Source organism: Psammomys obesus, unplaced genomic scaffold (genome assembly GCF_907164565.1).
Source record: "Psammomys obesus unplaced genomic scaffold, mPsaObe1.curated_primary_1811, whole genome shotgun sequence".
NCBI classification, from domain to species: domain Eukaryota; kingdom Metazoa; phylum Chordata; class Mammalia; order Rodentia; family Muridae; genus Psammomys; species Psammomys obesus.
In genome coordinates, this window is record NW_026592118.1 from 29,561,270 (window position 1) to 29,587,698 (window position 26,429).

Here is a 26,429-nt window from a genome sequence, read left to right on the forward strand (position 1 = left end):
AACTCTCCCCGGAGAGCAGGGTCCGCCCCCTTCCCGTCAGGCCAGGGCGTCGGGGTCCGAGGACATCGATCGGTCCCGCCACCCCCCCCCCCCCCCCCCGCCCCCCCCCCCCCCCCCCCCCCCCCCCACACACACACACACATGCCCGGCTGCTGTCCCTCTCGGGTCTCTCCTCCCGGACCCTAGGGGGCGGCACGTCGCTCACGGCTGTCTTGCTCTCAGGAAACGATTGTCGATGGGGTCGATTCTCCAGCCAATCCTGAGCACGCTTGGCCCATCCTGCTCTCTTATTGGACACAGAGGAGCGCGTCCGGCGGATGTTGTTCTGGCGCCGAGGACTACAGGCGGCAAGATGGCGTCCAGCGACTGGAAGCCGGGAGGCGTTTTCGACCACCACGTCCAGACGCCTGTGTGTGACTCGCGGGCCAAATACCGGGAGGGCCGACGCCCTCGCGCCGTCAAGGTAGAGTGACTTCGGTTTCTTCCCTCTCCTCGCAGGAGCACTGGCTCCCCATGGCCAGCCTACTTAAAGGCACGACAGGGATGCTGTCAGGTCCGTCTCTCAGCGGAGGGGGCGCGAGGAACCCGGGCCCACGTACCAAAGGTTATCACTGCTCTCGGTTAACCACTTACTAGACCGTCACTCCGCGGTTTTTAGTTCTGTATCCTATGTGTTTACAATAGCGCTTGACGTAGGACAAGCGCTGGGTGAGTGTTCAGTGGCTGTTCCCAGTAACTTCTCCGGAGCCAGCGTTTGGAAAAGATGTCTTTGGTTCGTTTGTTTTGTTTTGTTTTCCGAGACAGGGTTTCTCCGTCTCTTAAGTGGTGTAGTTAGATGCCTTTATGTGGAGCGTGTCATCCTTTAGGCAGAAAGAACGACGCTTTTGTGTGTATGCGATGCAGACCATATTGAGCAGAGTATTTCTCGTTTTCAAAGCTCCATTTTTTAAAAAAAACTCAGGGTCAGAGTTGCCATAGGCTTCTTTGAGGAGTACATTTAACGACCGCCCCTTCCTTTAGGTATATACAATCAATTTGGAATCTCGGTACTTACTAATACAAGGAGTTCCTGCGGTGGGAGCCATGAAGGAATTAGTCGAGCGATTTGCTCTGTATGGTGCGATTGAACAGTATAACGCTCTTGATGAATATCCAGCCGAAGACTTTACAGAAGTTTATCTCATTAAATTTGTGAAATTACAAAGCGCAAGGTACGTACAAGTTAAACAGTACCCATGTCCTGTTGCTCTTATTTTGGCCCTGGGATTTTTCCAAACACATCCATATCATGAGAGCACTTATCTCTCCCAATCTTCCTGGGATTTGGGGGGAAGGGGGGTTGAGACAGGGTTTATCTGTGTAGTCTTGACTGTCCTAGAACCATCTCTGTAGACCAGGTTGGCCTCAAAACTCAGAGATCCACTGCTTCTGCCTCTCAAGTTCTGGGATTAAAGAATACTGGGTTTAAAGGTCTGTACCACTCCACCCCACCTTCCTGGTTTTGTTTTTTTATCCCTTCAGACCTCACATATTCTAGTCAATCACAACATTGAGATGTAACTCCAGCTCTTCCTTCAAACGTTTAAAAGGCTAACTTAACAAAAATACTATTTCCATCCTGTCATATCTGTGCTTTTGAACCCGTAGTATGGTAGATTAAGAATTACATTTGAAGAAAATTTCCAGCCCTGGAAATTTTCATGACTGGAGTTTTTTTTTTTTTTTTTAACCCTGCTAGGCATATTTTTTTACTCTTAAAAATCCATATGGCCCTTAAAGGCCTTATATCGGTACCTTCTATGAAGAGTAAACATTAGTGCCTGGCAGTGGTGGCTTGATCTAAACCGTATCTTTCTTTGGCTTTTGCTATTCATATATTTTTCTGGTTAAAAAAAGGCTTCAAATTCCCTGGAGATGGAGTTAGAAGGGGTTGTGAACCACCCAACAGGAGTTCTGGGATTGGAATCTGCTCTTTGCAGAAATCATTAGGTGCTTTTATTGCCAAGCCATGTCATTAGCCCCTCATACTTCTTTGTCCATCACAAAAGTACTTGATTCCAAAAGGCCATGGGTCTTTTTTCACCAATTGGCTAGATCTTCATGGGTTAGTCAGGGAAGCATACTTTCTAGTGTTTATTTTATTTTTTTTTTTTTCGTCTCCACAGAACCTGATACTGTTGGCTCTGGAATCAGACATCTGAATTGAATCTTAGTTTTATAGATGAATGTGTAAATATGGCTCGATTATGAATTTTCTGGTGCCTTGCTCTCATTTTGCGATGGTTATGAGATATGAATTTAAGTAAAGCACTTGCGGTTTTGTATGGGGTGATATCTCAGTAAGCACCAATCATATCTGTGGATTCAGAAGTACTTGATTACTTATTAGAGTGCTTGCTTCCACATAGTTTCAATATTTTTTGAATGAATACAATTCTTTTCTTAATTAGCTATTTCTCTTTTATTTTTATGTGTGTGTGGTTTGGGTGTGTGAACTTATATGCCCTGTATGCAGGCAGGACTCTGCTGAGCAGAAGAGGACACTATGCCCTGGAACTGGAGTTATAGGAAGTTGTGAGTTGCCATGCTAGGAATTGAACCTGGGTTCTCTGGAGAACAGGCAGTGCTCTTAACCCCTTAACTACCTCTCCAGCTCCAGAAGGAATAGAGTTGTTAATTTCTCAAAGATTAGTTGTTATATATTCAGTATTTTCATGACATATGTCCAGGAAATGGTTATCTCCCACCATGTGAGTTCCAGAGATTGAAATCATATCATTAGTCTTGCTGGCAAGCGCCAGCCCAAAGTTAAATATTTTGATCACAAGTTCTGTAACTCAGGCTAACCAGTATGATCCTGAGTTAGTTCAAAGCAATTCTAGGTAAGTGTGTCTAGCTTAACTGAAAGTCTATTGACATTATTAGGGGAGGAAAAGGAAAGAATGCTTTCTTGGGGCCGAGAGATGGCTCAGTGGTTAGCTTGCTGCTCTTTCAGAGAACTGGACTTCATTTCCCAAGGACCCTTATTGGGTGGCTCACAACCACTTGCAACTTCAGCCCCAAGGGATCCAATTGCCTCTTCTGGTCTCTCTGGCCACCTGGCACCTGCACACACATGTACAGACACACATACATACAAATAATATAAGATAAACCTTTTTCTTAAAGAATATGTTCTGGGTCAGTGTGGTCATCCAAAATCAAAGCATTTTACCCAACACACACACACACACACACACACACACACACACACACACACACACATTTTGATCCTTAAATCAATCTGTGCAATATCTGTAAATCTTTTATCTTAGGTAAGTAAAAATTTAAGAAGCCATGGCTGGAGAGATGGCTCAGTGATTAAGAACATGCACTGCCCCTTCACAGGACTTGAGTGAGTCCCAGAAACCAGGTCAAGTGTCTGTAACTCTAGCTGCAGGCTAGAGCCGCTGAACATACGTACAGAAAATTTAAAATAATTAAAAAAAGAAACTCTTTCTGGCTGTATTGGCACATGCCGTTAATCCTACCATTTGAGAAGCGTAGGCCTTTGTGACTTCAAGGCCAGCCTGAGCTACATAGTGAGTTCCAGGACAGACAGTGCTACATTGTGAGACTGTGTCTCAGGTGGTGATGGGGATGGAGCCATGCACCTGGGGGCTGGAGATGACTGAGAAGCTACTATAGCACCTATTGCTGTTCCAGGGGACTCAAATTTGGAGTTTAGTTCTCAGCACCCATGTGAGGTAGCTCACAAGTGTCCCACTTTGAGGGGATCTTCACCTCTGGCCTCCTTGGGTAACCGTACTCATGTGCACACCCACAGGCAGACACCCATACATAAGTAAAAATAATAGTTTTTTAAGCCATGTGATTTCTGTATTTCTTGAAAGTTGTGTTTCTAGTGTACATTTCTCTTTAGGACAGCTAAGAAGAAGATGGATGAGCAGAGTTTCTTTGGTGGCTTACTGCATGTGTGCTATGCTCCAGAATTCGAGACAGTTGAAGAAACTAGGAAAAAACTACAAGAAAGAAAGGCTTATATTGCAAGAGTTACTAAAAACAAAGGTATGGAAAGTCTGTGTTAGCACCTTCTGTGTGTCAGATCCTGCTGGTGTGTGTGTCGCGGTCTGCGGTGACTTGAACCACAGGGTTCTGTGCGACACTGTACAGTCTCAGCCAGGAGGGAAAGCTGTTGACTCATGGAAGGTTTCCTCTGGGATGTGGGAGATGGGTGAATTTCAGTAAATGTTATCCAGAAGGGGCATAGAAAGGATGGCAAGGTGAGCCAGGCTACCTGCTTATACACTTAGAGAAATAAATTGCCACCATACATTTACAGAGCTGTAAGCCCTTCAGAGTTACCAAAGTTTTAGTGAGAGAGATTAGGAGAGTAGCCGGGAAGTAAATCATGAAGTGCTATGTCCCAGGCTAAGGGATCCAATGTTTAACAAGAAGGCAGCAGGAAGCAGTTGTGGAATGCAGACTGGTTGGAAGTGCTGATCATCATCAGAAAGTTCTGACTTTTGATCAGCAGCTGGCCCGGCTGAGTTTCTCCTAACACAATATGAACTAAATGTGCAGCAACATGGAAATGCTCTAAGAGCACAGTTAGTGGAGAATGTGAAACTGGGGTCTTACTATCTAATGAGTAGGGAGACAAGGAGGCTGCAGAGGAAACGAGACATTCTAGATAGATGAAAATGTAATAGATAAGTGGGGTGAGAGGACACTGTGTCCCACCTGGTCCTTTGAACAAGCCTTACGACTATCCATGCATTCCCTGCACTAGAAGTATAATTTTGGGTGTAGAGCTTGTTAGCAGTTTAAGGTTTGTTGTTAGAATTACAAGATTCTGAATGACCAAAACGATTAATGACCTGTTTCCCTTTTCCTCAACTTTTAAAAATATAACGTTAAAGATTATTACTTGACAAAGAAGAAACTGGCTCCAGAGCAAAAAGGAACAAAAGAGTCTAGACAAGATTTCCATCCACATATGACTGGATTATGTACAACAGCTTCAAACACTTCTCCCGCAAACTCAAGTCCTTGTCTTCCTTATTCTTGTGAATTGCCTTTATGCTATTTTGCCTCCAAGAGTGCGTGTTCACCTGAGGAGCATGTGGAAAGAGCATCAGACTCCTGTAATAGTGCTGGGCACCACAGTGAACTCCCGAAGCATCATGACTGCAATGCCTTTGCGCCAGGACTACAGATGAACACTTACAGAAACTCAGTACCTTGCTCTAGTGTGCAAGAGGCCATCACTACCTCAGAGGTGGTTGGCAGATTCATGCCTAGGACAACGCAGCTGCAGGAGAGGAAGAGGCGACGAGACTGTGACCATGAGCTTGGAACTTTTGAAACAAACGCGAGCCGTAATGAAGTCTTGATTGGCCCTAAGCTACCCAATATCCCCTCCGTGGATCTGCAGGACGACTCCTTAAATACAACGGCAGACTTAATTCGCAGTAAACTTAAAGAGGTAATGTCTTTATTCTTTAAGACTTGAGATAATGTGATTGTAGGACCAACAACTAGATAGGACATTACGTGGAGGAACTAAAACATTGTGATTGTTTGTATTGATGTATTTTCCTGCCTCTGTCTTCTAAAACAACAGATTTGATCAATCAGACTATAATAGTGATTCCAGATGTTGTCTTTTCTGACTTCCTCATTTAAAGTTCCATTGGTAGCAATAACATAAGCCAAAATGGACAGCTAGAATCAATTGTTTTTCTTAAATTCAAAGTTACTGCAGACTACATCAGTCAAAATGCTTTTATGATAGATATCTATAAAAGAAGGAGTGGTTTTGATTATTTAATTTTGTTGGACCCGATCCCGGGGACGTGTGTTAGGCAAGTGCCCCATCACTGCCACACCCCCAGCCCACGGAGTGAGATTTCTAAACACTGAGTTCATTTTATGTGAGAACTTCAAAGATCTGAGCTAGTTGGAGACCATATTGTCTTTTCCCCCGTTGTTTACATTATTTTCCATTTTCTAAATGCTGTGGAGCGGAGGTGGGCCTTGTCAGCATAGTTGGAGGGCATGAGCATTTTCTTAGTTAACTACCTGGTTCAGAGACTCCTATTCACACCATTGCTCTTCTCTTTTGCAGTGTGATTAGAGAAGCCAGGGTGGCCCTCTTTCTTTTTACAGAGAGCTTTGTTTCTACCTCATTATTATTTGGTAAAGGCTGACAGATTGTTTAAAGTAGGAAAAGTGTATGCACATGGTTTTTTATGTTTAACTCTATCTGAGTTTTTCAGTGTGTGCCAGCACCGTATATCCTTCAGGTGCAGTACAGACTCATCGCTGTCTCAGTCAGGACCGGCTGCATTTTTAAAGTGTAAAGTCTACACATAGAAATGCTAGAACAAAGAAGTACCTCATGCACTTTACCACAACTTCTAGTATTTTTCCATTTCAAATCAAGATGGTCTTACACTGCTTTTGACTTACTATTAAGTTATTTTTGGTAATGGAATGATAGCAATGACTTGAGGGTCCATCCCAGCTGAGATCTCTATAAAGCCAGCCTAGTCTACCTAGTAAGTTCCAGGTCAGCCAGGCCAGTCAAAGTTACACAGTGAGACTCTGTTCAAGGAGAAAACAAACAAATGAAAAACCCAGTAAAACCAGGATATTTGTCTGTATCCTCTTTGTTTTCTTCATTGTAGCTCTTGTCTCTGGAGTGAAGTGAAATCCCACTGTTGTTTCAATTTGCATTTGTTTAATTGAGATGAAATAGCATCCTAATATATTCTTTTGCATTTTCGTGACAGCTAATGATGTTGAACACTTTCAAATATTTATTGGCCGTATGTATTTCTTCCTTTGCGATCTGTTTAACTCATTAGCCTATTACTTCTGCAGTTCTTTACAGATTCTCTATAGTAACTCCTCATTTGTATAGTGAGGCCAGGATTCCCCATTCTGCAGGCTCTTTTCACTTTTCTGATTAGTCTGTTGCTGTGCGAAGTTCTTCACTTCCATGTGATCCCATTAGTCAGTCACTTTGTTCAATTAAGGTCTATTTTAGGCAGTCTTTGCCCTGAGGTGCTCTTCTTGTTTTCCTCTGGCAGTCTCAGAGCTTGTTACATTTGGTTCTCAATCCATTTTGAATTGGGGTGTGTGTGTAGCAAGAGATAGGGATCAAGTCTTCATTTTCCTGCATGTGGAAATCCAGTTTTTTAGCACCCTTTATTGAAAAGGCTGTTTTTCCCCACATGTCACTGATAGCTTTGTCAAAAATTCTGTGGTTGTGGCTGTGTGGGATTATTTCTGGATCCTCTGTTCTATTCCACTGTTGTGCATTCTTGTTTTTATCCATACTAGGCTTCTTTTGTGTCTTAGGGTTTCTATTGCTGTGATAAAACACCTTGATGAAAAAGCAGGTTGGAGACAAAGGGTTTATTTGGCTTTCACTTCTACATTGCTGTGTATTATTGAAGGAAGTCAGGACAGGAACTCAAGCAGGGCAGGAACCTGGAGGCAGGAGCTGATGCAGAGGCCATAGAGAGGTGCTGCTTACTGGCTTGCTCCTCATGGCTTGCTCTCAGCCTGCTTTCTTATAGAGCCCAGGACCACCAGTCCAGGCAGGATGGTACCACCTGCAGTGGGCTGGGCCCCCTTCATTAAAACTAATTAAAAATGCCTTTCAGCTGGATCTCCTGAAAGCATTTTCTCAATCAAGGTTCCCTCCGTTCAGATTGCTCTAGTTCGTGTATCAAGTTGACAGAGTAGGCAGCACACTTTGTCACTGTGGCTCTGTGATTTGAGATAAGATAGTGTGACATGTCTAGCCTTGTTCTTACTGCTTAGGATTGCTTAACTCTTCAAGAGCCTTTTGTACCTCCATATGAATTTTAGGGCAGTTTTTTTTTTTGTTGTTGTTGTTGTTTTTATCTAGCTTTAAGAAAGATGTCTTTGATATTTTGATAGGAATTGTGTTTATTCTAGAGATCACTTTTGGAACTCCAGTCATCTTTACAATATTAATTCTGCCAGGGCCAGTGAGATGGTTCAGCAGGTAAAGGTACTTTCCACAAGCCTGACAACCTGAGTTCAGTCCGAAGGACTCACATGATAGGAGGAGAAAGCCAGTTCCCACAGGTTTGCCTCTGGCCTTCATATACATGCTATGGCACATATTTATTCCCTCATGCACAAATAAATGAATAAATGTAGTTTTAAAAATTAATTCTGCCGCACAGTGATGGCACATACCTTTAATCCCAGCACTTGGGAGGCAGAGGCAGGTGAATCTCTGTGAGTTCGAGGCCAGTCTGTCTGGTCTACAGAGCTACTTCTAGGGCAGCCAAGGCTACGCAAAGAAACCCTGTCTCAAAAAACTAAATTATTAGTTGTGCTAGGGGCTGGTGAGATGGCTCAGTGGGTAGAGGCACTTGCTGCGAGCCTGACAACCTGTGTTCTGTCTTGCTCCCACAGGTTGTCCTTCATGTGAGCCGTGCTGTGGGTGGGATGAGGCCAAATAACAATTACAGATTGTTAAAATTCTTTCTGCCAGTCCATGAACATAAGTGGCCTTGCCAGTTAATAGTGGCTTTTCTTGCTATACATATGTTTGGCTATAGAGGTCTTTTACCTTCTGGTTAAATTTCTTCCTGCGTTTGTTTTAAGTGTGTGGTATGTGTGTGTGTATATGTTCATGTATGTGTGCACATGGCTTCCTCTGGCACTTTGTACCTTATTTTTTGAGACAGCTCCCTGATTTGGCTAGACTGGCTGCCAGCAGGCTGCTGGGATCCTTTGGCATCTGTCTTCCCAGTGTGAGAGTATAGATGCGTACTAGTGCACCTGGCCTTTTCATGTGGGGGCTGGAGATCAGAACTCAGGTCTCTGTGTTTGCATGACAAGCACTTTACCAACTGAGCCGTCTCCAAACCCACTTGGTTTTGTTGCTATTGATTGTAAATGGGATAGTTTTCCCGTTTTTTTTTATTTCCTTGGCAAGTTTATTGCTTTATAGAAAAGTGACTGTTTTGTTTGATTTCATATTTTCATGAAAGTGCCTATCAGAGTTAAGAGTTTTCTGGTTGAATCTTAAGAGTCTTTTAAGTTTAGAGTTGTATAGGCTGTGAATAGAAATAATATGACTACCTTCCTCTTGTTATTATTATTTTTTTTTGTCTTATTGCCCTGCCTTAGACTGACAATACTATTTTGAATAATAAGAGGGAAAAGAATGGACACCTTTGTCTCCTTCCCTGATATTAAAGGAAATGCTTTTACTGCTAAGTATCTACTAAAGTAAACATATATTGCTGTTCGTGGGTCTGTGTCCTGTATTTATGATTTGCCTACGTCGGACCTTCCTGGAAGTCTTGGAATAAAACTAACTTTGTCATGGTTGTATGAGCTTAATGTGTTCTTCAATTCAATTTGCAGTAATTTTATTGAGAATTTTTACTTACATGTTGATCTGAGGAATTGGGCTATAGTTTCCTTATTTGTTGTGTCCTGTATGACTTGTTATTAGAGTGATGCTGGCCTCACAGGATGAGTTGCTATTGTCCCTTCCTTATGCTTCTGCTTTTTAAACTAGTTTGAAGAGCGTTGGTGTTAGCTCTTCTTTAAGTGTTAGTGGAATTCAGCAGCAAATCCATTAGACTTTACTTTTCTGGGGACTTTTGTTAGTGTTTTGTTGCTTGTCAAAGATATATTTAAAATGTTTATATCTTCTTCTTGAGTTAATTTGAATAAATCATATTGTTAACCCCATTTGTTGAATTACAAAATATTTATTTCCTGTCAGACAGGCTGTCTCTCTAAAGTGAGGTTTGAAAGTCAGCATTGAACACAGAGAAAGTGAGGTCTGTACAGCTCAAGAACGACAAGTCTAGGAGGGTTTCAGGGGTTGGGGGATTCCCAGAGGAATTCTGATTACATAGGAACTTGGCAGAACATCTCATCAGGGTGGAGGTCAGGGTAGAGGGTGTGTAACATGTCAAATTCCAGAAAATGGGTCAAGGCATGGTCAAACTTACAGAAAACAGGAATGAATTCATTTTGACCTTGTAACAAGATGGCTCCTAATCTTAAGATGGGTCAGGCTGGTCCATCAATATGTTCCTAGGGATTTATCCCTTTCTTCTTCTAGATTTTTCAGGTTTTAGAAATGTTTTCGAAGAGATCCCAAATGATTCTCTTGTTTTTGCTGGAATCTGTTGTAACCTTTCTGTTTGTTTTGTTTTGTTTGTTTGTGTGAGTGGTTGTTTTGGTATGTTTGTCCTTTCTCTCCCCATCTCCCCCTTCCCTCCCTTCTCATAGTTTGTTAATCTTAAATTTGGAAGGAACCAAGTCCTTATTTGGTTAGTTTTATTTGTTGTCCTCTTAGTCTACATTTTATTCACTTCTGTCCCAATATTTACTGACTGTTGCTTTCTACTGCTTGGTGATTCTCTTTTCTTTTTAAACTAGGTGATTTCATCTGTGCCTAAGCCTCCAGAGGACAAATTGGAAGACATGTGTACAAGTCACCCACGAAAACAAAGAAGAAGAATATAGCTTGCCAGCAGGGAGTAGTCTTGTCTTGTCTTTTTTCTTTTAAGTCAGGGTCTCCCTGGATAGCCCTGGCTGGCCTGGAACTCACTATGTAGACCAGGCTGGCTTTAAGACTCTGTCCCCTGAGTGCTAGGATTAAAGGTGTGTGCTATCACACCCAGATAAATTGGCATTTTCTGGTACAGATTCTTTTATATGTTTAGCCCATTTTAATTCTTTAAGATTCTTACTATTGCTATTTTAAAGGGTTTTTTTTTGTTTGTTTGTTTGTTTTGTTTTGTTTTGTTTTGTTTTAACTGCTTGCAGATGTTCCCATCTTTTTGGATCTGCGCTCAGTTTGGCAGAAACTGTTCTTTTCACACCATATTAGTTCTTATGTTACAATACGTAAATTGATGGAAACAAATATAAAAATCTATAATGCAAATAAAGGCATTCAGGATCTTGCTTTAATTCAAATACTGAGCAATTTGTGTTCAAAGACTTGCAGGCATTTTGTTTTTGAATACCAGGGCTTCAAAATGAAGGCAACTCTGTAAGGAAAAATGTCAATAAATGTTAGAACAAAGTTGATATGTGAAACATACACAATATTTTAACTTCTAAGAATAACGTACATGAACCACAGCCATCTAAAAACTAATCCATTATGGAAATTCCAGATTTCTATACCTGTCAGCATGTCTGTACTTTCTCTCCCATCAATGGACCCTGTACTTTTGTCCATACCATTTCCATTTTCCTTTCTGGAAAAAATAAACCCAGAAGGCTTTTGCTGTGTGCATGTCATTTCTCACCCTGAGGGGCCTCTGTCAGGGGTTGTATGTGGCCATGTTGAATAAGGCTTACTTCAGTTGCCAGTGTGGCTTTTCGGTGCTGATGATGCCTCAGGAACCTGCCAGCCAGGGTTCTGCGTGCATGAGAGGTGGTGACAGGAGACTGCTGTGCTGAAATCTCCGGTCAAAGCCATATTAATGGTCTATGACACACGGAGCTTGGAAAGAACAAATGCCACCTGGACCAGGCTGTGCAGCTGTGGAGTGCTGTGTGTGTCTATCTCAGGACGCTCTTAAATGCGGCGATAATGGTGGGAGGCAGAATAGGAATTTTTTTAGTGGTAACTGAATTGCATTTCTACAAGATGAAACCGTTTTAGAGATTGAATTATACTGCTAAAAAATGGTTACAAAGATACTTTTCTTGTGGAGATCCAAGAACTTCTCTTATGGCCCTCATGGAAGGAGCTTTTACATGGGTTCTCTGTTCATGAGTGTCCTGCCGTGTGTGTGTGTGTGTGTGTGTGTGTGTGTGTGTGTGTGTGTGTGTGTGTGTGAGAGAGAGAGAGAGAGAGCGCGCACACACTTGTGTTAGTGTCAGTGCCAGAGGTGATCATTGGTATCGTTCCCTCTCAGACATTCACTGTTTTTGAGACAGGGTCTCTTAGTGCAACCTGGCACTTGTCAGTTGGGCTAAGCTGGCTAGCCAGGAAGCCCCAAGATCCTCCTGCCTCTGCCTTCTCGGTGCTGGATTACAAGCACATTCCACCATGCCCAGCTTTTTACATGAGTGTTGAGAACTGAAGTCGGGTTCTCTGCTTCCTGGGAAGCCCTTTAGTAACTGAGCTCTCTCCCACACCCATTAGTCTCTTAAAATTAAGCCTTTTACACATTGGTTGATAGCAGTTGGGCTGGAAGGTGTTCTAGCACTTAATCTACTTGCTCAGTCTCCTCTTGGTGTTCTGTCGTGTAAGCAACATAATATATTCTGGTTTGGGTTTGGGAAAGTGTGTCTCCATACTTACAGAAGATAGGGATTGTGTGTGCCCAAAGAGGGAACAAATTTAATCAAAGTCTGTTAGCTAGAATTACTGAAATAGTCAGTGATGTCATCTTTAGCCCCAAACTGGAAAAGGGCTAATGGCTTTATGACTGTCTTCAGTGGGCTGAAGCTATGAAGGTGAGAGTCTATCATGTATTATTTTCTAATTAAAATGTTTCCTTAATTGGGCCAGCAATTAAGGAAAAAAAAATGGCTCCATGCATAAAGGCACTTGCTTTAAAACCTACTTGGCTGGGCACGGTGGCACATGCCTGCAACCCCAGCACTCGGGAGGCAGAGGCAGGCGGATCTCTGTGAGTTTGAGGCCAGCCTGGTCTACAAAGGGAGTCCATGTCAGCCAAGGCTACAACGAGAAACTCCGTCTCGAAAAACCACACTTCCCTGGGATCCACATGGCCAGAGAGAACAAGACTCCTACAGATTGTCTTCTGACCTCCACACAAGCATTATGGCATGTCCTAGGTTACTAGTATTGTGATAAAACACCATGATCAAAAGCAAGTTGAGTAGGAAAAATTTTATTTGGCTTATGCTTGCTTCCACATTTACAGTCCATCACTGAAGAAAGTCAAAACAGGAGCTCAAGCAGGGCAGGAGCTTGGAGGCAGGAGCTTGGAGGCAGGAGCTGACGCAGAGGCCATGGAGGAATGCTGCTTATTGGCTTGCTCATCATGGCTTGTTCAGCCTGCTTTCTAATAGAACCCAGGTCCACAAGCCCAGCAATGCCACCACTTAAAATGGGCTGGGCCCTCCCCACATTAATCACTAATTTTAAAAATGCCTTACAGCTGGATCTTTTGGAAGGCTTTTCTCAGCTGAGGTTCCCTCTCAGATGACTCTCTGTTACGTTGACAGAAAACTAGCCAGCACATGGCATGTGTACCACACACACAGAGAGACAACATTCTATAATTTTAATGAAAAATTTCCCCCACCCACTTTAAGCTTTCAGTATATGTAACTCTACCTTTGTATCTGGTAAACATGGTCCAAACACCTCCAACAGAAGTTGGTCTTTTTTCACTGCTCTTTCAAAGTCTGCAAAGGAGATCTTGTCATCATTGTCATAATCCTAGAGAGAAAGGTGATTTTGTGATAAATATAAGTCTCTTTAATTTTGCCATGAAAAACTAGCTATCTAAGACTGCTAAGAAAAATCCTAAGTTCGCTCTCCTGAAGATATTATTTCTACAAATCTATGGGTATTTATTACTAGATGTCACTGATTTATTATTCTAGCCAGAGCCACCTTAGCCATACACAATACAGCCCTATTAATAACAGGGACTGGAATTGAGGAATACTGCAAAACAATTGGGGAACCATAGTAACATTCTTCCCTTTTTGCAACTAATTAAGTCTCATTTTTTGAGCATAATTTTATTCTTCAAAAGCAGCTCATTAGGCAGGAAGGATAGCTCTTAAGAGCGAGGCTGTGGCTGTCCAGGCTGGACTACAGTCACAGAATGGAGGCTGTAGGCTTTTGCTGGAATGTGGGTATATGGGGTATTGAATATTGGCTGAGATCTTAAGTAGGGGTGTGGGGAGCAAGCACAGAAGTGTCCATGTGAATTACAGTAGAAGCCAGGGGTGTGAGCCAGTACAGTGTTCTGGACAAGGCTTCTGAGCAGAGTCAGGGACTCTATGTGAAGTACAAGTGCTCTAAACTGCTGCTTCAGACTGGATTGGAAAAGATGACCTTGAGTTTTTCATTTTGGGACATAAGTTCAGAACCTAATCTAGAGAAAAGTATGAGTGGCCATCAAAATAAGGTGTATACCGTAAACATTTCCTTCTGGGAAAGGAATCTGGGAACATCTTGGCATGAAGACATCTGCACTCAGCCTCAACAGTGGCTACTATGTCTAAAAGAGCACATTCTGCAGGGGTTAGACGCTGATCTTTCCACTATCTGGGTCTCATCTTTCTTCCCCAATTCTATCTCTGTCTCTCTCTGTCTTTTACAGAGAGATGAGGGAGGAGAGAGAGAGAGGAGAGGGGTGCTGGTCTTGAACTCACAATCCTTTAGACATCTAAGTGCTGGAATTGCAGGCATGTACCACCATGCCTAGCTGTTTCTTCCCTGAGCATCTGAGTCATGCCAGTGATGTCGGGCTGCCCAGGGTTCACAAAACCTCACTCAAAACAGTTTAGGGTTCATTTAAGAAAAGAGCAGACATCACCGTTCCTGTAATTAGGAGCCACTACTCTAAGGTTTATTGCAGGGTGAGTTTCTGTGCTTCTGTTTTTCTCATCTGCAGCATGGAAATAATAGTTCTGATGATCAAATGAATGAATAGAGGGCAGTCATTGTACAGCCCATAGCCTTATGTCCTGCTTACCATCTTCTTCAGGGTTAGATCGATCAACTCCTTTATTCCTTCCTCAGTCTCTTCAGAAGACTGCTGGGAGAGACTGTTCTTCAGCATGTCAAAAATTTTTTCCCGGGAAATATAACCATCTCCAGTTAAATTATAAACTTCGAAACAGACTTTAAAGAATTGAACAAAATACTATTAGTTATTTCAGCACATGGTAATAAAGGATTAATATACGATTATCAATCTGATCCCCTATATGGTAGAGTTTTATAATAACGTGCTTCTTCTTAATTTCCTTCCACAGGATTAAATACCCCCTGGGAGATTAAAGAACAGCTCACAGCTCCTGCATTTGTTTGAAACTGTTATCAAACTGCAAATAAAGGAAGTCGATTTTTTTAACCTTTTGTTTGTATGCTTACATGTGTGTTTACATACATATGTGTGGTGTGTTTGTATTCTCTGCATATTGACTATAAAAATGAAGCACATGTGGCTGGAGAGATGGCTCAGAGATTAAGAGCACTTAACCGCTCTTCCAGGGGTCCTGAGTTCAAGTCTCAGCAACCACATGGTGGTTCACAGCCATCTAGAATGAGATCTGGTGCCCTCTTCTGGCGTGCAGGTGTACATGCAGACAGAACATTGCATACATAATAAATAAACAAATAAAAATGAAGCACATACTTTACTGACTCCTTGGAAAAAAGCTCCCTGCCCCCATACATTTAAGTAATGAATGATGTCAGGTTCTTGGGGTCTGCCCTTCTGGAGACTAACCTCCATGCTTTCCATCTGAGGTGACCTAGCTCATGTCCTGTGAATGCAGCCGTGCATATAGCTTTCCTGGAGTTTATTAACAGTCTAGTTAAATGTTTTTGCAAGAACCAGGAGTAAACTCAAGTGTCAGATGAGTATCTCTGTTAAGTTTCTCTAGTTCATAGCATGACATACAAGTTGAAGAACAAGCCTCCTGTAGATAACAATGTTCCCCAGAACTCCTAAAGTGCCTAAGAAGCATTTTAGAAAGTAGGACTGGACAAGGAACAGCTTCCTTAGTGTTACACTAGTTCATCCTGTGACCCTATTCCCTGCCACAACTATGTTAGTGATCAGTGTCCCCACAAGTACTGATGTCCATGACACGTCGTCCTCAATGAGACTTGTGTAAAAACCCTGTAAGGTTGGAGGAGGTGGAGTAGAGTAGGAGATGGGTTAGAGTGCTTGCTTTAAGATGGGTGAGGCCCTGGGTTCGATGCCCAGCCCTGCGATCCCAAACACTGTTGAATGGAACTATACTTTTTACCTCATGAAATATAAAAAGGGAGGAAAACTACCGAAGTGCACACAATTACTAAGTGTCAGAGAAGCTTGGTTGTTCAAAATGCTGTTATAACAAGGTTAATGTGTCTTCAGCTTAGAAGTATTTTATTAGAAAATGTATGTGTCTAGGTGAGCGTGTGTCATGTTTGCACAGGTGCCTACAGAAGCCAGAAAGAGGGCATTGAATCCCCTGGAGCTAGACAGATTGCAGGCAGTTGTGAGGCACGTGGTGTGGGTGCTGGGAACCAGCCTTCGCTCTGGGAGAGCAGCTAGCGCCACTCTTCCCTGTCTCCCCCAGGCCTCTCCTTTTTCAGTGTCACAAATCCAGAGTCAAGTGAGGGCTGGAACACCCCTTGGAACACCCACCCTCATGGCAGCCGAGCATTACAGGCTCAGTAAATGAAATGGTCACAAGGGTCTCCAATTCATCTTTTTTGTTTGTTTGTTTTTGAGACAGGGTTCCTCTGTGTAGCCTTGGCTGTCCTGGACTCACTTTTTGTAGAGCAGGCTGGTCAAGAACTCACAGAGATCCGCCTGCCTCTGCCTCCCAGAGTGCTGGGATTACAGGCGAGTGCCAGGGAGCCTGACCCCAATTCATCATTTGTGTTTTGTTTTTTACATTTACGTGTGCATGGCATGTACTTATGTACAAGCTGATGGAGGTCAGCGAATAACTTTCAGGAACCAGTTCTCTCCCGACCAGGTGAGTTCTGGGCATCTTACTTAGGCTGTCAGCCTTGGTGGCAAGCGCTCTTATCTGACGAACCACCTTGCCGGCCCTTTGTTTCTGGTTGAGATGTCATAAGGCATTTTTGCAAGGTTGTTTTAGAGAACACTGACGTCATAGTTTTAAATAGATAAGCATTCACTCGGGAACAAACATTCCTGGAAAGAAGCTACATCTACAAAGGCCAATTAATATGAGAACTTGAGTAATTTGGGGGCTGTCTTGGGTCTAGATCGTAATTACAAATGACCTTGGGCTGTCTTTAACCCCTTTAAGTGGACATTTATTTTCCACCTCTACGTGACTTAACATCCTCATGATGTAAACCCTGTGGAACTGTCCCCACCAGGCCAGAAGCTGAGAATCCATCAGACAGCACTCAAGGCCTGTAACAGGTCTGTAACATGCTCTGACCACACATCTACCATCACTACCAATGTTATTTCAAAGGTGGTTTTGTTTTATGACTTTGTTGTTTTGTTATTACAGAAGCTTCACAAAATTGTTCATCCATCAGAATGTGAAATTTGGGTGAATCAGAATCGTTTCTTGCTGGTTTGTGGTCACTCTTAAGCTCCAGAATAAACTCTCTCTTGTCCCTTTGGGGTGATGGCTCTGTCACTGTGTCAGCATACTCAACACAGACTTGACTGGTATGTCACCCCTTCTTACATTTTATCTTCTCTTCAAAAGTCCCTCGGAGAAACACTGATAAGCCTTTCACCCACTCTTGTATACTTATATAGTTGTCACCGTCTTTGTCAAATACGAAGAACACTGAAAAAGAAAAAGACCCTGTAAGTGTGTTGTAATCTCACTTGTTTTCTAATGCCCACCCCGCGTTTCCATAGAACTTTTCTTCTTATTGGGGATGGGTAGTGTTTTCTTTGAAAGACTCTAAGTTATTAGAAATGTGTTTTTCCCCCTGAAATTTTAAATCAGAAGAGTCATTCCACATGATGAGTAATAATGATCCTCATTTGTGAGGTTTTATACAGTTGTTAGGGCCAAGAAAATCCATGGAGCTAATTAATGACATAATTTTAATTTTCAAAAAAGGTGGTGAAAAATCTGTTGCAGGATTTCTACAATATCTCAAAGTAAATCACTAATGTTAAGCATTACTTGAAGTTTTTCTGTGTGTGTTTTAGTGTGCATACCCATGCATGTGGCCCTTGCATGAAGGTCAAAGGACAGGCTTGTGGAATTGGTTCTCTCCCACGTTAGGTTGGTTCTGGGATCACAGCTCAGGCTGCCAGAGTTGAGCAAGTACGTTTTCCTGCCAGCCCAATTTTTAAAGTTACCAATGAAACTTTACAATCTTAGAGAAGAACTTCAAATGTAATTTGTCCCCTGGAGATGAGAGATATGGCACACATACAAACAATAAATACAGAAGAACTTAAAATAATGTTCAACATTAGTAATTTACTTTGAGATACTGTGGAAATTCTACATTTTCAGCACTTTTTACTTTTGAGAATTAAATTTTACCATTAATTATCTCCATGGATCAGGTATAGCGATGGTTTCACAGGCATGCATGTGGCAAATCTTACCAAAATGTGATCTACCATAGAACTTAACTGTCTACACTAATCATTTTCCTGTTTTAGAAATCCGACTTTCAGTATTTCTAGTATAAGGAGTTATCTTTTTTGTACTACCACATTTCTTTTATTTTTTAAAGAATTTTTATTTTACATATATAAGTGCTCAATCTATAAGCCACTTGCATGCTAGAAGAGGGCATCAGATCCCACTGTAGATGGTTGGGAGCCACCACGTGGTTGCTGGGAATTGAACTTAGAACCTCTAGAACAGCAGATAGTGCTCTTAACCACTGAGCCATCTCTCCAGCCCACTAACATATTTCTATGAAGGAAAAAAAAAGACAAATTAAGGATTTACATTTGGTGGCATGTACTTTTATGATTCACAACTGTGGCTGTTTATCCTTAAAAATTACCGCAAGATTCTTTAGTTCAGTGGTGACTATTTCTCAAAACTTCCCTGACAGGAGCCACAAAATTCTGAGTGGGTTTGTATGAAAAAAAAACCATCATCAGAATCATCCCGGGTTCTGCTCGCAGCACTCTCCTATCGCCATAACTTCTTTCTAGTTTGGCATCAAAAGAAAAGTCCAGTCTTGTGAAGAGGACATCAGGCCGATTCAGCTCTCGGGTGGTACGTTTTTGGTTTGTTGCGACTTCTTACCCCTGTTCATCAACATGTCATCAGTCATTCCGAATATGTTGTATAGGATCCCTCGAAATGTGTTTCGGTCCAGCTGGCCATTAGCAATCTTTCCACCCTGTTTTTCCACCAAGCTATCGAAGAGTTGGATGAGACACTCAACTTCACTTTTCTTAACTGTAAAATGAGAAGACGGATGAGCTGTAGACTTAACCACTGAGACTCAGTGCAGCTATTTAGTTCTTAGGACACCAGATGGCCGGGTGTGAGTTCTTACTGAGTAGTTTGTAACTGGTTTACCAGCTCTGCAGCCTGCAAACTAGAAATTTGGAATATTCACACACAGCTCACTCCAGACTTAGATGGTGATGCTCAGACACACACAGGTGCCTGTGGTGCCATCAGGAACCAGACATTTTACCTGGGGGGGGGGAGAGACTAGACTTTAAGCATCTGGGCTGTGTTCATCTATCTTGGTTTTGTGCATAGGTATAAGGGTGTCTTCCCGGCCTGCGTATCTGTACCACGTGTGTGCAGTGCCTTTAAGAAAGGGCATCGGCTCCTCGGGAACTAGTTGCAGATGGTTGAGAGCCACCAGGTGACTGGAGTCTGCCTCCTCTGCAAGAGCAGCAAGGGCTCTTAAACGCAGAGACATCTGTCTAGCCCCCATTTGTTATCTGAAACTGGTAGGCCTTAACAACTCCTCAGTGCCCTCTCTAGGGGAGAACTGTGCTGAGTGATCTCCGATTCTTCAGTCTCTTGAATGTGTCATTCTGTGACCCCACAGCTACTTGAGAGACCTGAAATAAGGAGTGAGAGCTGGTTGCCATTTTTATCTTTTCTTTCTCCTTGATCCTTTCCTCCTGTTTGTGGAGGTAGGTGAGGGGAAGAACTATTTCAGTACTATCTTTGGAATGACTTTAGGTTGCCCACACGAAAGCAGTGAGTATGCCAAAGACTCAATGGACATGTGGGGCTCTGTGTGGTTTGAAGACCGTACTTCCTAGGATAGCGACTGTTAACCTAAAGAATAAGCAATTTCACAGGTGCCTAATAACACTTATTTTGTAGACCAAATTAAAATCTCATGCTCCTTAATATAATTTCATGCTATACCAGTGTGGCCCTGAAATACAGGGTGCAATGGCTATTTCTGTTCGTTGTGTAAGTCTTTTAAGGGAAGCCCATGAACCAGGGAGCTGATAAAGACAGCACTCCTGCCCTCGAGGCTGCTGCAGACTTGTCAAGGGAAGCCTAAGGAGCTGTGGAATGGCTCAGGGGTTGAACACTTGCCTAGCAAGTTTGATCTCCAAATCCTCTCAAAAGAAACGTGAAGAGTTAAATAAACTATTGCAGCCAGGCGTGGTGGTGCACGCCTGTAATCCCAGCTCTCAGGGAGGCAGAGGTAGATGAATCTCTGTGAGTTCGAGGCCAGCCTGGTTTACAAAGTAAGTCCAGAACAGCCAAGGAATCCTGTCTCAAAACAACCAAAGTAAATAAGTAAAATAAATAAATATGTAAATAAACAAATACATACATAATTATCGTAAATCACAAACCAAAGGGAGAGATAATCAGCTAGAGAAGGTGCTGAGACATTAAGAAATACCCAAAGTGAAGGTGTCACTGGAGCTGTGTCAAAGGAGCAAGCAACTTTATCTAGAAGGCAGCTTGAAGGCTTAGAGGTTCTGAGTTCTGTGAGCAGCAAATGGGCCCAACCAAGATGGCAGATCATACAGACAATACAAATCTTACCAACGATCCTGGCTGATAACCAGGGCTTGGATTTAAGGACAACCACTTTCATAACATGTTCTTGAAATGATTTTTGAGTGGAAAATCAGAGTTTTGTATTGTTACGTGATCATAATAATCTAACACACACACACACTTTTGAGACAAGGTCTCATCATGTAGTCCAGGCTGACCTGAAATTCTTGATCTACTGCCTCAGTCTCCCAAGTCCTAGTTTTACAGGCATGGTCTATTGCCTTCAGCTGTGATTTTAATTTTCACTAGAAATGTAAGGTCTAAATAGCCTCCCTTTAAAACTAGTGAGATTTGCTTGGTGTGGAGGTGCAGACCTTTCATCCCAGCACTTGGAAGGGAGAGGCAGGTGGATTTCTGTGAGTTCGAGGCCAGCCTGGTCTACAGAGTGAGTTCCAGGACAGCCAGGGGTACACAATCACACCCTGGCTCAGAAAAAGAAAATACAGTGATTGTTTCAGCTAACAGAATACAGTAAAAATGAGGCTCTGTGGCGGAAAGATAGTTTCAATTGTCAACTGTCAATGTGCCATTTCCTCTGACTTGAACCATTCCCTCCTGGCGGGAGACTCATTCAAACCAAGGAAGTAAGTGAAATGGAGAAAGTTCAGGAAGTCTGAGGAAGCACCTGAAATTTGTGTTTTTAAACTCTTCCTTAAGGTTTTCTAAGTGGTGACAAGTGCTTTAGAAGGGACTCTCTTACTGAGCTGCCTGTAAGGATGCAACTTTTCCATTTCCCCATGTCCTTTTCTCCCACTTTCATGTCTTTTCTCTGTATGTGCCCCATGAGTTTGATTAGGGTTGCTTGCATGAACATGCGTGGGAGGCTGTTTACCCAGAGCAGCATGGGTAACCTACCAATGGCGATACCACTCAAGAAAGTGGTGTCCCTTCCTCCCAGCCGTTAACTGTCAGCAGTCCCTCAGGGGGCAGGGCTCATGGCCTTTTCCTTTTTAGTGATGAAATGCTGACAGGGTTCTGTCTTGTGTAGGTAACCACAGCTCCTACATGTCTCATTAGTGGAAGAACAATGTTAAGAAAGGCATCATTTGTAACACATCTTCCTCATCCTCTAGCTCTTTGTCTCTTATGTAATGTTTCTTGAGCCTAACGAGGTGATGCAGATGACCCATTTAAGGCTGACCGCTTTACTGCCATTATTTCAGAACTTTGACTACATTAACTGCTGCCTATTGCAATGGCTCTTTCGACGCAGACCAGGAGCAGCACTAATTCTATGCAAACATTAGATATTTACAGTGTTTTAACCATGTCCACTTAGTAAATGATAGCAGTGGATTCCCCTTTCAGTACTATGATCTCCCTCAATCAGGTGTACAACACCATGATGCATCTCAGCCTCTGGGGCGGGCCTTGACTGCAATCCGGAAATGGTTACCTCCCAAACATCTATGTCATTCCTGCACCACTGGACGCATCTTAGGTTAGGTTGGCTGTTATTGTAGCTCTTAGTGTTCACAGCTACGTAAGACTGGTGAAAGCTTTCCTTCCCCAGAAGCTTGCTATAGCACCTTCCAGGACTGTGAAGGCTAGCCAGCAGGAAGGAAGCATCCAGCTGTTCCAGCTTGATTTCTCCAAGTACTGCGACCAAAGTCCTGGTGGGAGCCAAAAGCAATGGCAATAGTGTGTCTTGGGGCCTCTCTAACCAACTCATAGGAAGTATACCATACCCTGCACTGGGTTTTGGTTTTGTTTTTTGTTAAGTAGCAAGGCTTCTGGGAGGAGCAGTGGAGGATGTAGGTGTCTTCACTCACTGCCCATACCAGGGTGGACTTTTTGGTGATTTGAGTCATCCATGTAAGAGCCTTCACCCACATCCCTAAATACACTTGCTTGTTCATCAAGGTAGAATTGTTTATGTTGTAGAAACCGAGACATACTACATAGGTGTCTCGTCATGAATAATTACACATCAACTTGGCAGATTCTAGAGTCCCCTAGGAGGCAAATGAATTTCTGGATTGGGTTACCCACCCTAAATGCGAGTACTGCTTGACTCCACCAGTGAGGTCCTAACCTAACTAGAGAGTGAATTGAGCAACAGCATTTATCTGCTTCCCAACTGTAGATGCAATGTGACCATTGCTTGCACCGTAACATCTCCATCACAGTGGACTGTACCCTTAAACTGTGAGCCAAGGTAAACCCTTCCATTCATGCTTTTTGTTGGGTATTTATCACAAGAAAATTACTACAGTGACTTTACAGGTTGTGCCATATAAGGGATGCAGCTGTCCCAAGGGAAGAAACCTAGACGGCCCCTTCTGATGTGGGTGTGCGACATTCGTGAATAGGTTGGGTTTGTTTTGGCCTTGTGCTCATGATCCTATCTTAAGTCTCCCACATGCTGTCATAACAGGTATGTACTGCTAAACCCAGCTGGAGTAAGCTTTAAGTAAGCTAATATTTGATCAATTTGGACATTAGAATTTTTTTCAGATTTACATAAGAGGTGCAAGGATAGTACAAAGTTCTCTTCCTATATCCTTTTCATGCAGTTTCTAATGTCAACTCTTATGTAACTTTCAGGTTCTCCACGGCTTTCGGAGTCTAGCAGTTTAGGACTGATTTTGTAAAGTGTTTCTCAACTATGATCACGTGTCTTGGGGAGTAATGCCACAGGGATGGAGTGCTGCTGCAAAGTTTTGTCAGTATAAAGCTGCCTGTGTGGTCCAGTTTGTGTGGCTTCCCTTGCTGTAGGTTGAAATCCCCCTACTGCTTGACAGCATTGGAAGGGGGCATGTCTAAGTGATTATGTCTGGTACTCCTATTAAAAAAAAAAAATGCCAGTAACCTAACAGCTAGAAAGCTGGACTAGAACTTGTTCAATCTGGTAGCCATCATGCTACCAAACTGGAGACACCGACTCCTCAAAAGTGGCTAGTGGAATTTGAAATGTAATCATTTTTACAATGGTCACACACAGCTAGAGCCTACCCTACTGGTCAAACAAACTCTAGAAAGTAGTGCAGTATCAAATAATGGCTCAGAGGTTAAGAGCACTGGCTGCTCTTCCATAGGTCCGGAGTTCAATTCCCAGCAACCACATGGTGGCTCACAACCATCTATAGTGCCCTCTTCTGGAGGCAGGTGTACATGGAGACAGAACATTGTATAGACAATAAATAAATAAATCTTTAAAAAAAAATAATTCACACTAAGTGTAGAAAGAAAGCATTCTAGATTGACTTGGGGAAAAAAGGGCAACAGTTGTGCCATTTTGTGAGGTTTCCTTTGTGAGGTCACTAGCTTTCTGAGGGTGTAAGAGTCACTTAGTAGCGTCTGTTGACCACAAGAGAACCTTAGTCATGATGTCATAAACTCTAAGGATTCTTTCTAACGTTCTAAACCAGTGGTTCTTAACCTGTTGGTCATGACCCCTTCAGCAAACCTCTGTCTTCAAAAGTATCTACGATTCATAGCAACATTAGTTATGAAGCAGCAACAAAAGCAATTTTATGGTTGGGGGTCACCTTAACATGAACTGTATTACAAAGTGCCACAGCATTAGAAAAGTTGAGAAACACTGCTTCAACCAAAGCCCAGGAAAGTTGTCTAGAATGCTGCACACGAAGAAAAAGAATAAAAATCTATGTTCTTCTAAGAATCCTAGGGGAAGCCAAATTACTCCATGCCTGCTATTTGGGAGCAAGTAGAAGCTACCAGACTGTCCATGGTGATGTGCAGGGCAGATGTGAGAATGATAATCCGGTGGAAAAGCTCTGAATACCACCAGCACACACTCGTGTGTGACTTCCGATGACCGACTCTAAGGCTTGGTCCTGTCTGTGATTATCTTCCCCCTGGGGGATTTGTCTGTAAGCCAGTGTAAAACAGGCAGCTGGCTAGAGCAGGGTCCCAGCACAGGGGCTGTATCCGTCACTGTCTAAATGTACAAAAGGGACCCTTCAAGGCACAGCCATGCTCTGCATAGCAGGAGCACAGCTGAAGAATTCACATCAAAACTTAGGACAAAAAGGAGGGGTGCAGGGGGAATGCAGCGATTCAGTCCTTTGTTTCAAACAGTAATATCTCTGTAAAAGACAAGACATGGTACTGATCATTTATTACAAATTTCTATCTGCGTAAATGCTTTCAAGTAACAAATTGTGGCATTAAACACATGTGTGGCAGGCACTGCTAAACTAGTTTCATTAGTGTGAATAATTTAGATTTTTAAATGCCTACAAAATTTTCCTTTTCAGCATTCTGATAGGCTCCATTTTAAAAAGCAGGAGTTTGACAAGGTGAGAAGCCTGGTTGGTAAAGTACTTGCAGAGTGGGAGTTTGGATCCCTAGCACCCACGGAAAGAGCCAGGGGTAGCAGTTACTGTAGCCAGCGCTGGAGAGGCAGGGACAAAGGATCTCTGTAATCAATTGCAAACCGGGGAGCTCCAGCTTCGGCTGAGACCACCTTAAAAGACCAGTCCTACAGAAACAAAAGACTAAGGCGCCAGTCAACCTCTGCCCAGCCCCTACCACACCACCTCACGTGGGTGCCACGTGCACACATACAAACAAGCAACACTCAGTATACACTGTACTCATTACTGGTTTCATCTATAAAACTTTAAGGGTTACCCAAGAATTAAATAGCAGGGTGGCAAAAGAGGCCCAGAGAAAGAGCTTGAGGGACTCGAGGTATTTTATAACCGAACTCTTTCCACAACAGGTTCCAGGAATCAAGTGCAGGCCATCAGGCTGGCATGGCAATGCTTTTACCTGTTGAGCCACCTCACTAGCTAAAATCATCTTACGTGTTTCAACTAGTCCCCTAAAGTAGAGCAACAGGCAACTGAGTTTTATGCTAGAAACCACAGAGAACTGGTCAAAGTAAGTATGTAAAATTTAAAAATTCTTGTCAACAGAATGAAATCTACGCTTGGATGGCAGATAGTTCTTTGGCATTCAGGACATTCTCCCCACGTGGGCAAATGTGACAGGATGCCAGATGGCTTGAATGTTTCGAAGTTCAAGTGTAACGGTTCACTTGCTCATCTTTTAACTTTTCATTATTATTCCGTGTATGGTGTATCAGTAAGGGCTGAACTCGGGTTATCAGGCTTGTGTGACAGGTGCTTTATGTCCTACCCATCTCCTCAGCCCCTTACCACCACTCCCCCACCCTTTTTGAGGCAGGGCCTCATCTGTCTACACTGGAGCTCAAAGTGTAGATCAGGCTGGCCTCAAATTCAGAGACACACCTGCTTCTGCCTCCTTCCTGGGTGCTGGGATTCAAGGTGTACGCCACCATGTACAGCTCGTATTTCTATATGTCCATACTAGAAAAGGACTCTTAGTGTGTGGCTACAGAGCTCATGTCCACTATCCCAACTAATCCATCAGCAATGTCTGTCTCCCTGAATCACGGAGCTAGAGAGCTGCCCAGTACTTACAGCTATGGGCAATTTTACTGACGGAGTCCACGAGTTTCTTCATCTTCCTTTGTTCCATCTGAGAGGCTTCAGGGCACTGCTCTACCAAACAGCCCACTTCCAAGCTTCTGCCTCAAGCTGGCACTACCTCTATAGCTCCAAAACAAAAGGTGGCCACGGCAACTTCCCAGCAACCAGACAGAATGTTCTCAGGCAGTTGGGAAGATAAACAGGCAGATGCTGCCGCTCAGTACATACGCAGGAGAGCTGGTGAGGCTGTGTATATCCAAAACCTGCAGCCACTTCAATGTTTACCTTATC

General features: G+C 42.9%; 2 protein-coding genes across 2 annotated transcripts; one reads left to right on the forward strand and one right to left on the reverse strand.

The window, feature by feature from the left end:
* Positions 1–347: 347 nt before the first annotated feature.
* Rbm48 (RNA binding motif protein 48) lies at positions 348–11,313 on the forward strand. The gene is made up of 5 exons (XM_055612942.1): positions 348–463; positions 1,021–1,211; positions 3,923–4,068; positions 4,923–5,488; positions 10,456–11,313. Exons 1-5 carry the CDS (start codon positions 353–355, stop codon positions 10,540–10,542), a joined length of 1,101 nt encoding a protein of 366 aa, XP_055468917.1. The 5' UTR covers positions 348–352; the 3' UTR covers positions 10,543–11,313.
* Positions 11,016–26,429, reverse strand: LOC129681055 (calaxin-like). The gene is made up of 6 exons (XM_055612943.1): positions 26,130–26,429; positions 18,967–19,122; positions 17,422–17,526; positions 14,721–14,869; positions 13,346–13,450; positions 11,016–11,072 (listed from the first exon to the last, which is right to left on the reverse strand). The coding sequence occupies exons 1-6, from the start codon at positions 26,185–26,187 to the stop codon at positions 11,016–11,018; spliced, it is 630 nt and encodes a 209-aa protein (XP_055468918.1). The 5' UTR covers positions 26,188–26,429.